The sequence below is a fragment of the Colius striatus genome, chromosome 1 (genome assembly GCF_028858725.1).
Source record: "Colius striatus isolate bColStr4 chromosome 1, bColStr4.1.hap1, whole genome shotgun sequence".
In the NCBI taxonomy this organism is placed as follows: domain Eukaryota; kingdom Metazoa; phylum Chordata; class Aves; order Coliiformes; family Coliidae; genus Colius; species Colius striatus.
In genome coordinates, this window is record NC_084759.1 from 58,352,661 (window position 1) to 58,368,312 (window position 15,652).

Here is a 15,652-nt window from a genome sequence, read left to right on the forward strand (position 1 = left end):
CTCATAGAAGGTTATCAGGTTGGTCAAACAGGATTTCCCCTTGGTGAAGCCATGTTGACTCCCCCTGATAACCATCTTTTCCTTCATATGTTTAGTGATAACATTCAGGATGAGATATTCCATCACCTTTCCAGGGATAGAGGTGGGACTGACCAGCCTGTAGATTCCCTGGTAGTCCTTCCTGCCCTTTTGAAGACTGGAGTGACATTGGCCTTTCTCCAGTCCTCAGGCACCTCACCTGTCCTCCATGATTGTTCAAAAGTGATGGAGAGCAGCTTACCAACCACATCAGCCAGCTCCCTCAGCACTCTCGGATGCATCCCAGCAGGTGCCATCCACTTATGAGTGTTAAGCTTGGCCAACAAGTTTTAACCTCTGAATTAAATCAGAATCAAAAGTGTTTCTACAAAAAAAAAAAAAAAAAAAATCACCAAACATTCTACTTGAATCTCCCTCAAAAGGCAAATTTTATCTTTATGAAGAGTGATAGCAATGTCATAGTTAATTTTTTCTGACTAGTACAATGCTACATGGAACTGGACTACATAAATTCATTATATTCTGGGAAAGACTGATGAGGAGAATGTGGAATACACAACCCTTCACACCATACATACTCATTTTTTCCCCTCTCAGTATCTTATTTCTGGAAATCTCAGTCCTGTACAGCATATTTTATTTTTTGTATGCTATAGGACTTAGAAGAAAACTGAACTGTGGTTTCAAAGTTTTACATAATTCCTCTACTTGCAGCTTAAACAGAAGAATGATTTAAAATATATTTTGTCACTAACATAGTGATGAATATATGTGTTGAAACATTGCTATGTCAGTTCTCAAATACAAACACACACATTCTACATCTTTCTCCATTCTTCATAAGAAAAAAGTGAAAAACATTAATGCTTGCAGTTTGAACTTGAAATGATCCCTTATATCTTCTTTCAAAATAATCTTCCTTAAAATTACAAAGAAAAGCTACATCTGTTGAAAACATCCCAATAAAATGGTAAGTACATTTTATCTAAAAGAACATAATTTCAAGATGAATGCCCTTTAATTTCCTTACCTTGAGAAAATAGCATGGAGAAATATTTTCATTATACTTGCAAGTTCCATCTTCACTGTGAGATTTGATAACTCAAACTTTTAGACTGTTCCTTGTTTCTAACCCTCGTAGCAAGAAGCAGTACAGTGAATTTTTATAGGCTCATCTACCATTCTGTGGTACGACAGCTGTTACCAGCTGGAGATGCTTAATGCTTGGTTGAATTAACTATGTTAAAAGGCATTTCCCTAGTCACCTTCAGAAGAATATTTTTTTCTCATTTTCAAGAAATTTTATAACTTGCAACTTCAAGTCCCTCTTTTGAAAGTAAACCTTCAGCACACTGCGTACTGGAGAGTCAGTAAGTTACTAGCTCTAGATTCCCCAGCCTTGCATAGCTGTGAGAGAAGAAAAAGACAATATGGAATCAATACTTTTAAATACACCTCTGTAAATAATGTTTAGTGAGATATTTGACAATGTCTCAAAAGTCAGATGTAATTCATATTTAATTTTGTTTCTCTTAAAATTTCCTACCCAGCATCACCTAAAATATGTAGTTTACTAAAACTCTAAGAGAAACCTGCATAGGTATGAATATGAACTCTAATTTTCTATTTATAAATCAGAATATGGCATTACACAGAAGAAGCCCAATAATGAAATTTCACTCATATCCATTTTCTACTCAAAATTATTAAAGTAAATCATAGATATCATAGAATCATTATGGTTGAAAAAGACCTTTAAGATCATCAAGTCCAACTATTAACCTCACACTGCCAAGCCCATCACTGAACTAAACCATCTCCCTCAGCACCTTATCTACAAGTCTTTAAAGTATCTCCAGGGATGGTGACTCCAGCAGCTCCCTGGGCAGCCTGTTCCAATGTTTAACAATCCTCTTGGTGATAAAGTTCTTCCTAAACTCCAACCTAAACCTCCCCTCTACAACTTGAGGCCATTTCCTCTTGTTTTATCACTCATTACTGGAGAGTGATCCCTTTTCAGGTCTTTTTCAGGCAGTTGTAGAGAGTGATGTGTCCTCTTAGCCTCCTCTTCTCTAGGCTAAGCAATCCCAGTTCCCCCAGCTGCTCCCCATCAGACTTGTGCTCCAAAGTCTTCCTCAGCTTCATTGCCCATCTCTGGACACACTCCAGCACCTCCAACATGCACAGCCTTTCAGTATATACTATTTTGTGTATACAAAAAATAGTCTCTTTTTTAAAAAGATGGTGGCTTAAGAAAAGTGATTCCATTTTACCTATTTAGTATATTTCAAATTAATAAGGGAATATGACACTAAGAGAAAAAACTTCTAATTAGCCTTTCATGTAATGTTTCCCAATTCTTTTTACAGTATTTTTTTAATATGAACATGACCAAAAAAAGCACTGAAGAAACAGGTGAGGCAAAAACTGGTTCTGTGTGATCAGCCCAACAGCAGATCTGTTTGATACAAGTATTGACATAACAAGAACGTAGGCCTTAACCTTTCGTCCCTCAAAGCGAATGTATAAATTATCTAACAGAGTAAAATCTGAAACTAAGTTTTGTGCTTTCCTGTCACTAAAAAAAAAATAAATTAATAAACTCCCAAAAAAAAAAAAAACCCCACAAGAGAAAGACATCAAAGATATATTTTATTTAGCATTTGAAAAAAAACAACACTGAGCTGGATATTTGGCAATTAAACCTACACTACTAAAATAGCTTATAAAAGATGAAGGGACAGTTAAGCATAAAAGCCTATCTCTTTCACACTTCATGGTTTAACTGTAATGAGCATAGGAGGTCTTTACAGCTTTTAAGTCAATTATTTGTATTTTACAGCCATGTAGGTCATTATTAATTCATTAGCACCTCAATCAGAAGTTTAAGTTCTATCTTGCAATGGTTATTTCCAGCAAGAAACATGGAATCAATCGAAGTGCTACTGAAGCACCATGGAGCTGAAAGCTAAAACCTGTGATGTAAACAAAATAATACAGACAAGGTTTATAAATTACTAAATTCTATATCATTCGGTATATACATAAATCCCACAAATAGCATAAAGGTAACTGTAAATTGATAAATAAACTACATCTTAAATAGCAGAATCTCCATAAAATAGCAAATTATTGTCTCCATTTTGAACAATGGAGGCAAGCACTATAAATAGATAGGAATTCTCTTATGTAAAATATTACACCTCTCCCGAGACCTGTTTGTAAAATAAAAAGCTTCCATTATTTATCTTGTGGTGGTTTTCTTTTTCTCCTCCAACACAGCTTAACATCCTCTTCCTTCCACAACAATATAATTAAAAGCCTTCCTCTGATTTCAGCAACACACTGTTACTCTTTAGCCACAGACAGCTTTAAACAGACATGAAGAGAAACAAAAAAATTATAGCAACCTCACGGTATCCAAGTCCAGGAATGCTTTTACCCCAAGCTTAAAAACTGCTTTAAATTAAGTACTCATTTGCATTCCTTAGGACTCCTTCCTCTACTGACTCTGTTACCCACAGCTCCGATACAATTTTAAATTTTTTCCCAAATGTTCTCCTTAATGTTTTCATTTCCTTTACTCGGGAATGATCTTCTCCTACAACAACGTGGGAGACACCCTCCTCAAGGTGAGGGACTACTTTTGCACCATAAAAACGGAGCTCCAAAGCTCTAATTGATAGTGTCGTTCCACTGATTTCGGTTCCAGGCTCATTAAGAGCAGCATAATAGTCTACATAAATAGTGTTTCCTCTGAATATACTGAGCTGACAGCTGTTCCACGAATAACGTTCTTCTAATTCTGCAATCATGTCCAAAGGCATCACCATCCTGCCTTTCATTCTCGAGAACACTTCCTTGAGTTGTGCAACATCTGTGTCTGCTGTATAGCTGTCTCCATAACAATCATACTCACGAGCAAAATGTTCTTTGGTGTCAGGAGACATGTGAATCATGAAGGCCGGTTGCCAAGGCACCAGCATTTTGGTTTGAAAACACCGAAGGAGCCACTCTGCTCTTACCACATCGTATTTGTTGGAAGCAATGATGTTTTTCACTCTGACATTCTCAGCTCCTACAATCACACAGTACGTTTCGGGCCCCGGGTTCTGCACCACGCTGCCACCACATTCTGCAATTCTGCTTTCCAGTTCAGACTTTGAGTATTTTCCCGTTCCTGTCATAACACAAAACTCAACATCTTCAAATACATTTGAAACTTTGTTCACACTAGAAAGATCAGGAGCTTTAAATTGCTCAGCTATTCCAATTACCTTCTTCACCTTTAACACAGTTTTCCTTTTTTTCTCTTGTGGCTCATCATACTCATCTATATGAAGGTGCTTAGATGCCAGCTTCCCTTCTGCTTTGCTTCTGAGATCTTCTAACATGTCTGAAGTCATGCACTCATACCATTCTTTGTCCTCTCTTATCTTCTCAATTCGAGGGAATCTCAAAGTGCAGTCAGTTTTGTACATATCACTGTTAACAATCTCAGCTGCCTTGACCTGAACTATGACAGAGTTGCAAGGTTCAATGTACATTTCAGGTTTTTCAGTTCCACATAAAATGTTACAGGGAGGGTCCTTCCTATGGTAGGGCTTCCAGTGTTTAGCCAGTTTCAAACCCAAGTCATACAATTCCTTCATAGTGTAGCCAGAGCCAACACGACAAATGGAGTGGAAAACGGTAGGCTTCTCATTTGGAGGGGGCGTCTCCGCAATAGCACACAGAAAATGAGACATCATTCCACCACGTGAGCCCTTCCCCCAGTAACCACCCACAATTAGAAGGTCGAGCTCATCCATCAGCCCATTGACGTATTCCGGCTTGATTTTTAACCAGCCTTCCCCACGTTTGTCAGGCTTGTAGGTGGACATGGGATCCTTCACCATAATCCCTTCTTCTCTGTTGTCTATCGCTTCATTTAAAGCGTCAATTACTTCTTTCCTTGTCCTGGCACTTTTTTTATGCACAACATGCATCCTGCCCGTTAACGGGGTGAACACGCGACTCAAAATCTCGTACCTCTTGCTTAGCACTTCGTGCCCCAGCTTCTGATCATTAACCATCAGCACATCGAACACACAGAAGCAGGTCTGCAGATCGGAGTCCTCCACCATCCTTTTTATGTCAAACCTGTTTCCTTTTTGCATAAAGGTCTGCGCCTCAGGGTTGTAAGCCATCATTTCACCATCGAGAATGCAGTTTTGTATGTCGCTCTTAAACACTGTATGAATGAACGGCGTTAACGAACCGTCCAGGGGGGAAGCACCAAACTGCTGAGTATAGTCAAACCCATTTCGAGAGAAATACTTATAGATGTCTCCATCCTTGTGCATCTGCATACGTTCGCCGTCCAGCTTGGTTTCTATGTAGAACGTCCGGTCATTCATCTGCTTCTCAACCTGCTGGACGTCAGCAATGGCAGCAAGCATCGGTTTGAAGGCAGAGAACAACGTGATAGAAACATCACTAAGCGAGACAGAGGGATCGTGCAGTTGTCTGCAAACTTTCTCCAAATCAGTTGTGACGTTGTACAATTCAGCAGCATCAGGATGAAAAATGGAAAATACAGTCTGTTGACTAACACCAAGCTTTAGGTCCTTTATAATCATCCGGATGAGCCATTTTTGTTCCAGAGCTGTGCTCTGGGTAATTAACTGCAGAAGACTTTTCTTTAACAGACCCTTGTTTTTAGCAGCGTTATTATTAGCTATGGCATCTAAGTGTTCATTGACTTGTTCTATCATCAGTCTGCCTTGCTTTGGGCTCCTGGGCTTTAATACAAAGTAGGCGATCATTGCAAAATCTCCAGCATCTCCACGTGAGCCAGTAGGTGTCCTGTAATTTAAAAGCTTTCCGGCATCTTTTCCATCTTTTGGTAAATTAAGCAGTTCGATATACAGCTTGGCAAGCATAGTTTCTTTAATGCCATACGCCATCCTTTCTCTTTCCAACTGTGGAAGAATAAGTCGCATAGCTGGGTAGAAAGAATCGGTGACATCTTTCTCTTTCTGATGAAGAGCATCATGGAATTTTCTCCAGGAATCCAGAAATTCCTTGAGATACTTGGTTTTCTCTGGACGGGATTTACACTTCTGTATTCGCTCCAGGGTAAAACACAGATGTGCAAAAGGCACGCAAGAGGCCACCGTTTTTTCAGAAGGCTTTGAAGCTGGTGCGGAAGCCATCAGAGTCTGTTTGTCACTAAGAACAACAACAACAGAAAAGTACATATTTCATAGAATCATAGAATAGTAGGGGTTGGAGGGGACCTTTAGAGATCATCTGGTCCAACCCCACTGCAGAAGCAGGTCAGCTTAGGTCAGGTCACATAGGAACATGTCCAGGTGGGTCTTGAAGACCTCCAAGGAAAGAGACTCCACAATCCCTCTGGGCAGCCTGTTCCTCTGCTCTGTCATCCTCACAGTGAAATAGTTTTTTCTTATGTTTAAGTGGAACTTTTTTATGTTCCAGCTTCATCCCATTACTCCTTGTCCTGTTGCTAGCTACAACAGAAAAAAGGGATGTCCCAGCCTCCTGACACCCACCCTTTAGATATTTGTAAATATTAATAAGATCCCCCCTCAGAAAGAAAACAGCACATTATTTTGTCTCGAGGAAAAAAAAAAAGACCTCCAACTGAGATGTACTGATTTTCTATTTAGGATTTAAATCTTATCTTGACATAAAGGTCACCAGTTGGTACTAATGGCCTTAATAACGGGTAAAACTCATCATCCAGGCTGCCACACCAACACAAGGCATTACCTAGGTGAGGTGACTAGAAGGTAGGAGAAGACACAGCGCACCCCCCCCTTCCCGCTGCCAGGAGCCTTCCCTGATCGGAGACCGATTTCCTATTCCTTCTCGTCTGCCCTCCGCCCGGAGCACAGCCCATCTCCGCCGCCACCCCGCTCATCCCCCGGCTCCTGCGGAGACCCGCCGCGGCCGGCGCTGAGGGAGCGGAGTCCTACCGGGCTGACCGCCGCTCTGGGCACGGTGGGCACAGTGGCTGGGGACTGGTAAGGGCAATGGCCGGGGCGCTCCCGGTGCTCTCAAACAGGCTCCGTGCCCCGCCGCCCCGCCCCACACCGCGACAGCGTTGACATGGATACGGAAAAGGGAAGAGGGGGAGCGGACACCAGCCCAGGGGGCACCTTTCGCCCCGCACCGGGCTCCCCACCCCGGAGCGGACCAGCGAAGAAACCTGCCGGTCCCAGAGCAGACTTACGGGCAGCCCGGGGTCCCGCAGCGCTGGGGTTGCACCGGCCGCCCACCGGCCCGGAAGGGGAGGAGCGCCCCAGTGACGCCGCGACCCGCGCTCCTCCCACTCCCGGGAGCAGCGGTTCCGGGCGCAGCGGAGAAAGACCTCGGCTGCGGCGCCGGCAGTAGGGGCCAGAGCCTGCGCGGTCACCGGCGCGCTGGCGGAGCGCTAGCGGGGCTCAAAGTGCGGGCAGCCGAGGAGATAAGAGCGAGCGGAGGGAGCCCGTCCCGGAAGCGGAAGCCGTAGCCGCGCCGGGCGTGGCTTCCCGTCTCGGAAGGAGCGGTGGTTGAAGTGGCGCGTCGGGGTCTGTGCGGGCCCGAGGCGCCGCCGGCGGCAGCCGCCGCGGGACGATGCGGCGGGTGGGTCTCGCCGCGCCGCGTCTCGGGCCGGGCCCGGCCCGCTCCTGGTCCGCCACGCGGGGAAGGGGCCGGGGTAGGAGGGGTAGGTGATGGGCCGGCCGGCCCCGGCCCTGGCAGGCCGTGGCGGGGAGGTGCGAAAGCGGCGTGTGGGAGCGAAGTGGGGGCGGCCGGCCGGCACGTTGACGTTTGTGTTGGCGGTGGGGGCCTGGCCGTGGCTAACCACGGCTCTTCCCTGGGCAAGCGGGTTGCAGCCCCGTGAGCCTGTATGGCTCCTGTGCCGGCCCTGCGAGACGTCTCTCGCCGGGAGCAGCTGCCTTGACAGCGGCACTAAAAGTTCCTTCAGGGGCCGTCCTGGGAAGCGCTGGGGAAGGATCTGCGTCTCCGCGGGTAGATCCTGCTCCGGTTGTCTCCGTTGCCATATGGCATAAGCTCTGCAGATGAGAATGGTTGTACAAGATGGGGAGATAATGATAACTTTAATATTGCTTTATTCGAGGAATAAATATATAGAAAAGAATGACCAGGGTTTTGCTTTTAGGTAAAAGTGGAAATAATTTAACGTACTTGGAAACACAAAAAGCTCCCTTTACACACAAGGAAAAATTTTGTTCCTGTGAGGGTGAGGGATCCCTGGCACAGCCTGCCCAGGAAGGTTGTAAAGTCTTGTTCTCTGGAGGTTTTCAAACCCAGCTGGAAGTGTTCCTGATGCTTGAGGTGAAGCTGCTTTAGCAGGGGCTTGGACTGGACGATCTCTAGGGGTCCCTTCCAGCTTCTACCATTCGATAAAGGTAGTATGTTCAGGAGCTGATGCTCACTAGAAAGCCAAGGCTCAACTATGACAACCTTCCTTGATTTGTTGTTGTTTTGGTTATTTACACAGTACCATCATAATTCCAGACATGCTTGTGAAGTTCATTAAGATGTGTCAGTTGGGAGGAGAAGTATAATAAGGGTTAAAGGGAAAACATTTTTAATTATGAATATATACCAGTTGGTGCAGAGCTGTGGAAGTTTGCTGTTTGAAATAAGTAGGACAAGTGGCTAGCTGATTTTAAAAGCCAGAGTCCTTAAATGTTTGACAGCTATTCTTAATTTGCTTTTTCCTTGGTTTGTTTTTTTTTTTTTCTTTTGGTGAGAGTCTGTAAGATTTTAGTACAAAGAAAGTGTAATTTTTTTTGTCCTTATTAAACTTTTTTGTAGCTTTTTAACAGAACTTTTTGAAATTGAGGAAGTCTTCTGAATAAATATGAGTAAATGTAAAGCTTGTGTTAATCCTGTCTGTGTCTGAAGGTGGTGGAGTGTAGAGCAAGCAAGTGCAGTAGAAAGGAACAGATGTTTTCAGATATTTCACTGTGTTCTTAGGAAACACCTCAGTTTGTTTGAGGGTTTTTTATATAGGTCTTTAATGAGAAAGCAGCCATTAAACACCTGAATGCTCTTCTTAGCACTAACTTCACAATTCCTCATACAGTAAAAGTTAGCTTTAAGGAGTCCATGTAAATCTATCATAACTTTGTTATGCACTGTTTTATACGATATGCTGTATGTTGAGGACATTTTGCTATGATTTTTGAATTCTGTTGTTAGATGTTTCAAGCGAGCAGAGCTTGGTAGGAGAAGCATGAGTATGGTGTGCACAGTTTCAGTGATAAAGCAGATGTAGCTTCTAGGGGTATTGACTATTAGCAGTTCTTAGTTGTCTTTCAAGTAACTGAAGATAAACAGTAATTACATGTGTAAATCAAAACCAATTTTACTCAAAGTTTATGCATGGAATTGTCTTTCAGGCAGAGATGAAGCTTGGGAAGTCATCACATCCAAAGGTAAATGTTTTATAATGTGATTAGTGTATGAAAATGCCACTTTCTAATACTAAAAATGTAGACAAACCCAAAAATGAAAAACGTAATTTTTGGCAAATGCCAGAGTAATTTCAGCTGCTGTTCAAAATAGATGAAAAATTATTCCCAGGTACTTCAAGGATGAACTTGAGTCTTTGTGATCTTCAGCTGATCATGACAGTAACTGTTTAAGAACAGCTTTAGGGCACAGCAGAATACTGCTAGATGTTATAATCATGAAGACTTTATTTTCTTTTTTCTCAGAATTTTGGTTGTTATGAGTGATTTCTGTTTTCAGTAGTTAATGATGTGATTTGTAGCTCATCTGGTAGAACATAGAGGTCTACAATAATTCCTGGACTGTGGATTCAGCAGTAGAGATGTACAGATAACAGATATGTGTATATTGCCGTGGCAGAAAATGGAAACTCATCACGTCCAAATCTCGTTTTTTCTTTTCAGAGATAATACAATTCTGTGTCTGTGTGAACTGAACTTGTCTTTATTGACCACTAAGTCAAAGGCACAGCATCAGTCTGGCCAAGTCTCCTTAGGTTCTCCTTATGTTCCTTAAGTCTTCGTGTATTGGGCCTCATTCTTTTTCTTCTGTGTTAATAGTTTCCACAGTAGAACTTTGTATTTCAGTACTGTCTTCTAGTTGTCTCTTAAGTTTGCAAGTATCCTTAAAAAAACCCACTTGTAAGAACCACCAGCATTCACAGAGGCCAGCCTTTCTACTGCAGCATTGTTAGAGGGACAGGAGGAAATGTGAAGGAGATAGACACTAGAGGAAAGACCCCTCTTAATATTTGCAATTAAGAAAACATTCTCTCTGAGGAGAATGCAGAGGAGCCAAGTTTATATAGTCTGGAGAAGCAGAAGGTAGATTACCTATTGGGAGATTAAGAAATGTCAAACAGGAAGTAAACAACTTAAGTTACTAAGTCTCCCTGTTAAGTATTTTCTAGTTATAAGAGTAGCTAAGAACAAGAACAGCTTATGTAGGAATTTCCATTCATGTAAAAGTTACCTAGAAAAAATGTGTACCAGATAAAACCGTATGGTTCTGCTCTTGATGACTATATGTTTGTCACAGACATTAACATGACAAGTTTAAAAAAGCAAAAAGATCTCCCTTATTCTTGTTTTCATAGCCTCTAACATAGTTTAAACAGTCAGTGGTTATAAAATACTGTTGCTGTGTGTGCTGTGAAATGAGATGTGACTTCTTGGTATAGGAAAACGCAAAGTTAGGACAATTACTTGAAATATTGTGCTGCAGTGCAATGTTCCTTTAGAAAACCAAGGGGTTTTTAGTGAAGTAAGAACAATTTCCAAGGAGTTAATATTTTATCTGGGATACTTGAAATCTGTAGAGAAACCTTATTTCTGTGGCTGTAAAAGAACTTCCCCTAACCTGCCACTGTCCAACTTGCTGACTTCCCCTAATTCCAGCATCTCTGTCTGCAGTACATGAATGATGTTTCAAGCTCTCTCTCTGTAGAGCTGTGATACTTCTAACAGTAGAAGGCAATATAATGGAGATAATCCTGTGAAAGTCAGCCATTAAAAAAAGTCAACTAGTCATTTTTGCAGATGACAGAAATTGAAATAGGAAGTTCTCTTTTAGAAGACATAGAAGTACACGTTTCTTGCCTTAACTGGGACATCAGGCAGTTTACAGACCTAATCTGTAAGTGGTTCATGTAGTCTTGTCTAGAAAGAGAAACAGGCTTGTCCAGGTGGTGGATCTACTGTTTCTCAGGCTGACCAGCTTGAACATCAAAGTCGAAGTATGTTTTTCTCCCTTTTCTTCCCTATCTATCCCTCCTTTCCCTGATTATTCTGACATCATATTCATCACAAAAATTAGAGACACAGAGAATCGCAACAAGTGCTTTCATAATTCAACGTAAGAGTTTTTGTGTCATATTATATTGTGAATTTTTTGAAGGGCTCTTAATTTCTCATCCAGCCCAACAGTAACCAGAAATTAAAACTAAGAAGAGATTATTTTATGTGTTTAGTCTTGCAGTATATTGAACAGTCTTAAGTATCATATACTTCAAAAAGTGTTGAGGAACACCATATCCCTCACTGAAAATCACTATGTTAACTGACCCTTTCTATTTTTTGTCCTTTAAGTGGCAATTTGGTTCTGCCTGTTATCATGTTCTCCTGTTTAGGTCTAGCAGATCTTTTAAACATTAGCTTGCTTCTTTGGCCCCTGTCGAAGACATGGTTTGTAGCTTTATTAAGAATGAGCTTGTATCGACTTGGTTTAGGGCCCTTCTAGGCCCGTGTGCTTGTTTGAGAAACCATAATTTTCCTTTCTAGTGATCTCTCAGATGATTTTGGAGGGAGCCAGGGAAGAACCTAGGAGAAACTTGTGTCTTCATTCTCTAGAGAACAAATCTTATAAGAAGATGTGAAGTAAGAGACATGATCTGATTCAAGCCTGGAAAATGAGAGAATTGGTGAAGTTCCATATAGCTGGGAAGAAAACTGATAGTTGATAGTTATTCATGAGTGCAGAGTAGTCAGCTTTACTTAAATATGTAGATGAATAGGAAGTGTTCGTGGCTGTGTAATTTACCCTTCCTGCTGACTACCATATGTTGAGTTCTAGTTGTAGGATGCATTGGTTTTGCAACTCCAGTAGCAATAAACCTCTGTGTGGATCAGGAATAATCAGACAGCAGCAGTATCTCAGTAGTATAGCATTTAGATACTGTCATCTTACTGAAATGAAAATAGAAGCAGAGCACAAAGGAAACATGGCTTGTAGAATCAGTGGTATGAGTCTTCTAATAGCAATCCTTAGCATATATGGGATAGCCATCTGCGAAACTTAATCGCCTGAAGCAGTGACTTATATAGTTTTTAGTAGTTGTTTTTAATGATGGGTGTCTTACTCTTTTGTGAGGGTTTTTTTTGCTGTAAGAAAGTCAGCAAAATTTTGAGTACCACAGATAAGGAGAGTGTTTTTACTCTGTCGTTATGAATGTTCTTACGATCTTGAAATGTAATGCCAGGGATGTTTGTCAACTTCATTAGGAAGTTCTCTTACAAATTACAATATCTCCTTTATGTGTCTCGTAGTTACTGTGACTGCTAGTGAAATGTATCACAAGAATTAAATTTGCATATCACAATCGTAGACAATATTAGTGCAGATGATTTGAATGTGAGCTTATAAACAATATAAGGAGACAAAGTTGGGATAACTGCTCCCTAGGCTTCTTTGCATTTCACTAGTTTTATATAGTGCATTTACTCCAAATATGTAAAAGCTTAATTTCCAGTTGCCTTTGACTAATATGTAACTCTTAATGTGCAACACATTTATTATTATTTCTGATTTCTATCAAGTTGTCACATAAATATTTGGAGATTGCAGGTTTTCCTGTTCATAGTGGGTGCTTAACCATATTTGTGGAGTGCAAAGGCTGTGATGGCAGAAGTCACCTCTTATCACTTGATTCTAGCAACGTGGCTGGTGCAGTTGCAGCCTTCTCTGATATTACTAGGCCATACAGCTTAATTTATTATGGATCTTGTGATTTAATTGAATGGTTGGGTGAATCTTTGCATGTCAGACTCCTTTGGAGTTAATTTAGCCTCTTACTTCACTTCATTGTTCTAGGAGGTTATAACTTTGAGAGCATCTAAACTGTAATTATTATCTGCTATATCACTGAAGTGTTCTTAATCAAGTGAGCTTGTGTTTTCAATTCCAGGCAGTATGATTATTCAGCTCAGTGGTGACTGAATGGTTACTGTGGTTCTCTTGTAGCTTTGGCAGTTTTTGTCTATTTTTATATGACACTTGAACTCAGCAGTGAGAGAATCTGTGTATGCTGTGAGACATAACTATCTCTTATGGTTGGAAAGAAGATGTAAGCCATTATTGTCCACACCACTCTCCTTACTTTGCTGTGTGTGTTCTTGTTAAGGGTCTGTTTCTGTGTTTGGACTTTTAAGCACCTGTGGTTTTCATTGATCAGAGAGTAAGGCAGTTTGCTGACTGCATTCAGTAGCAATTGTGATAATACAATTTTTCATTCAGCTAAAGACTGAATAGGGATTACTGATCTGATAGTGAAAAACTATAATCGTAAATCAGAACTGATCCAAATATGACAAAGTGCCTGTCACAGATACAACTACAATGTGTTATCTTAGTACAGAGGAGTCTCTTTCTTTTGACCAGTTTACACATTGCTCTGTAATCACAGTTGCTCAAGATTCTGAAAGACAGATGCTAAATGATAGTCTGCAGTATGCACTGTGAGCTTCCACTGATCACAGAGTGAAATAGGTCATCTTATTGAATGTTCCTTTTGGCCTTAGTCGGTAGCAACTTAGAAAGAGGGGCAGTTTTTGTTGGTGTTCTCTAGATTCTGGAATTTCGTCATACAAGAAGCTTTGACAAATTGTTGATGTGGTCTGTGTGGTTCTGTTGGTCGGTAGGGATGACTGAAAGAAAGCAGAAGTTATTATGGTTCCAGTCAAGTGATTTTCCTAATGCTACTGATGGGCCTTGTCTGCTGAAATTATGTATATGGGAATTTGAAGACTTCTGGAGACTTTTCCTTATAATGGCTTTTTCACTTTTGATACAAAACGAAATGGTTTCAGAAAATTCAAAGGGACTCTGCCACCAAGTCTAATGTTTATGCTTTAATGTATTGACTTGCCATTAATCTTCTGCAAGTATGAATGCTGAAATTACTTCATTTTTTCCTACCCCTGTATTTATACACATACATTTTTTATTTTGTTTTGTTTTTTATTACAGAATTTGCTTGAAGTAAAAGACTACTGACTTCTACAATGGAAAAGTCATGGATGCTTTGGACCTTTGTTAAAAGATGGCTACTAGCTTTGGCTTCTTGGTCTTGGAGTCTCTGCCGTATTTGTCTTTTACCCTTGATAGTAACTTTTCACTTGTACGGAGGCATTATGCTACTCATATTAATATTTGTATCAATAGCGGGTATTCTATATAAATTCCAGGACGTGCTGCTTTACTTTCCTGAACAGCCCTCCTCATCACGCCTTTATGTTCCTATGCCTACTGGTATACCACACGAAAATATCTTCATCAAAACCAAAGATGGAGTTCTTCTCAACCTTATCCTGCTGAGATACACAGGAGACAATGCAGCGTATTCTCCAACCATCATTTACTTTCACGGGAATGCAGGCAACATTGGCCACAGGTTGCCAAACGCTTTGTTAATGCTGGTAAACCTGAAAGTGAACTTAATTCTTGTCGATTATAGAGGGTATGGAAAAAGTGAAGGAGAAGCAAGTGAAGAAGGTTTGTACTTAGATTCCGAGGCTGTGTTAGACTATGTGATGACTCGGTCTGATCTTGATAAAACGAAAATTTTTCTTTTTGGCCGTTCCTTGGGGGGAGCAGTAGCTATTCACTTAGCTTCTGAAAATTCCCATAGGATTTCTGCCATCGTGGTGGAGAACACCTTTCTTAGCATCCCATACATGGCCAGCACTTTGTTTTCTTTCTTTCCAATGAGATATCTTCCTTTATGGTGCTACAAAAACAAATTTCTGTCCTACAGAAAAATCTCTCAGTGCAGAATGCCTTCTCTCTTCATCTCTGGGTTGTCTGACCAGTTAATTCCACCAGTTATGATGAAGCAACTTTATGAATTATCCCCAGCTCGGACTAAGAGATTGGCAATATTTCCCGATGGAACTCATAATGACACTTGGCAGTGCCAGGGTTATTTCACTGCACTTGAACAGTTCATCAAAGAAGTAATAAAGAGTCACTCCCCTGAAGAAATGGCGAAAACGTCATCTAGCGTAACAATAATATAGTTGATGTTTTTCTTTGGGGTGGGGGGCGTACCTGCACTGTACCTTGATTTGTGAAGTGGTAAAAGAATGTCCATTTTTAAATGTATGTCATGTCTGTACTTGCCTAAAGAGTGAAATTAAACTTGGAAAGGTCTTAATGCTTTATTAAGGTGTTCCAGATAACTTTTACATTTGCAGCATTGTAAATGAACCATTTTATGTCTTTCTCATACTTTTTTGGTATCTCTGTCCATATATTCCACTTGTTTGATATGTACCAACAGATGCTATTAAAGGAACTTGCTACAAAA

The 15,652-nt window shown here is 40.9% G+C and overlaps 2 protein-coding genes across 7 annotated transcripts; one reads left to right on the forward strand and one right to left on the reverse strand.

Moving 5' to 3' along the window:
* Positions 1-2,702: 2,702 nt before the first annotated feature.
* On the reverse strand, positions 2,703-7,366 carry LIG4 (DNA ligase 4). Of its 3 annotated transcripts, none has more exons than XM_061996486.1 (3): positions 7,280-7,366; positions 4,317-6,252; positions 4,036-4,219 (listed from the first exon to the last, which is right to left on the reverse strand). In XM_061996486.1, the coding sequence occupies exons 2-3, from the start codon at positions 6,234-6,236 to the stop codon at positions 4,124-4,126; spliced, it is 2,016 nt and encodes a 671-aa protein (XP_061852470.1). In that variant the 5' UTR covers positions 6,237-6,252; positions 7,280-7,366; the 3' UTR covers positions 4,036-4,123. The 3 variants fall into 3 exon arrangements, with proteins under 3 accessions (XP_061852460.1, XP_061852470.1, XP_061852480.1); XM_061996496.1 differs by having other exon boundaries at positions 4,130-4,243; XM_061996476.1 differs by having other exon boundaries at positions 2,703-6,252.
* Positions 7,367-7,393: 27 nt separating this feature from the next.
* ABHD13 (abhydrolase domain containing 13) lies at positions 7,394-15,652 on the forward strand. 4 transcript variants are annotated; one of them, XM_061996508.1, is made up of 3 exons: positions 7,394-7,671; positions 9,459-9,494; positions 14,314-15,652. In XM_061996508.1, the coding sequence occupies exon 3, from the start codon at positions 14,349-14,351 to the stop codon at positions 15,360-15,362; it is 1,014 nt and encodes a 337-aa protein (XP_061852492.1). In that variant the 5' UTR covers positions 7,394-7,671; positions 9,459-9,494; positions 14,314-14,348; the 3' UTR covers positions 15,363-15,652. The 4 variants fall into 4 exon arrangements, with proteins under 4 accessions (XP_061852492.1, XP_061852508.1, XP_061852515.1 ...); XM_061996524.1 differs by having other exon boundaries at positions 9,463-9,494; XM_061996515.1 differs by having other exon boundaries at positions 7,670-7,753.

Coding starts and splice junctions, on each gene's coding strand:
- LIG4 (XM_061996476.1), bottom strand. CDS start 6,236: ATGGCTTCCGCACCAGCTTCAAAGCCTTCTGAAAAAACGGTGGCCTCT.
- ABHD13 (XM_061996508.1), top strand. CDS start 14,349: ATGGAAAAGTCATGGATGCTTTGGACCTTTGTTAAAAGATGGCTACTA.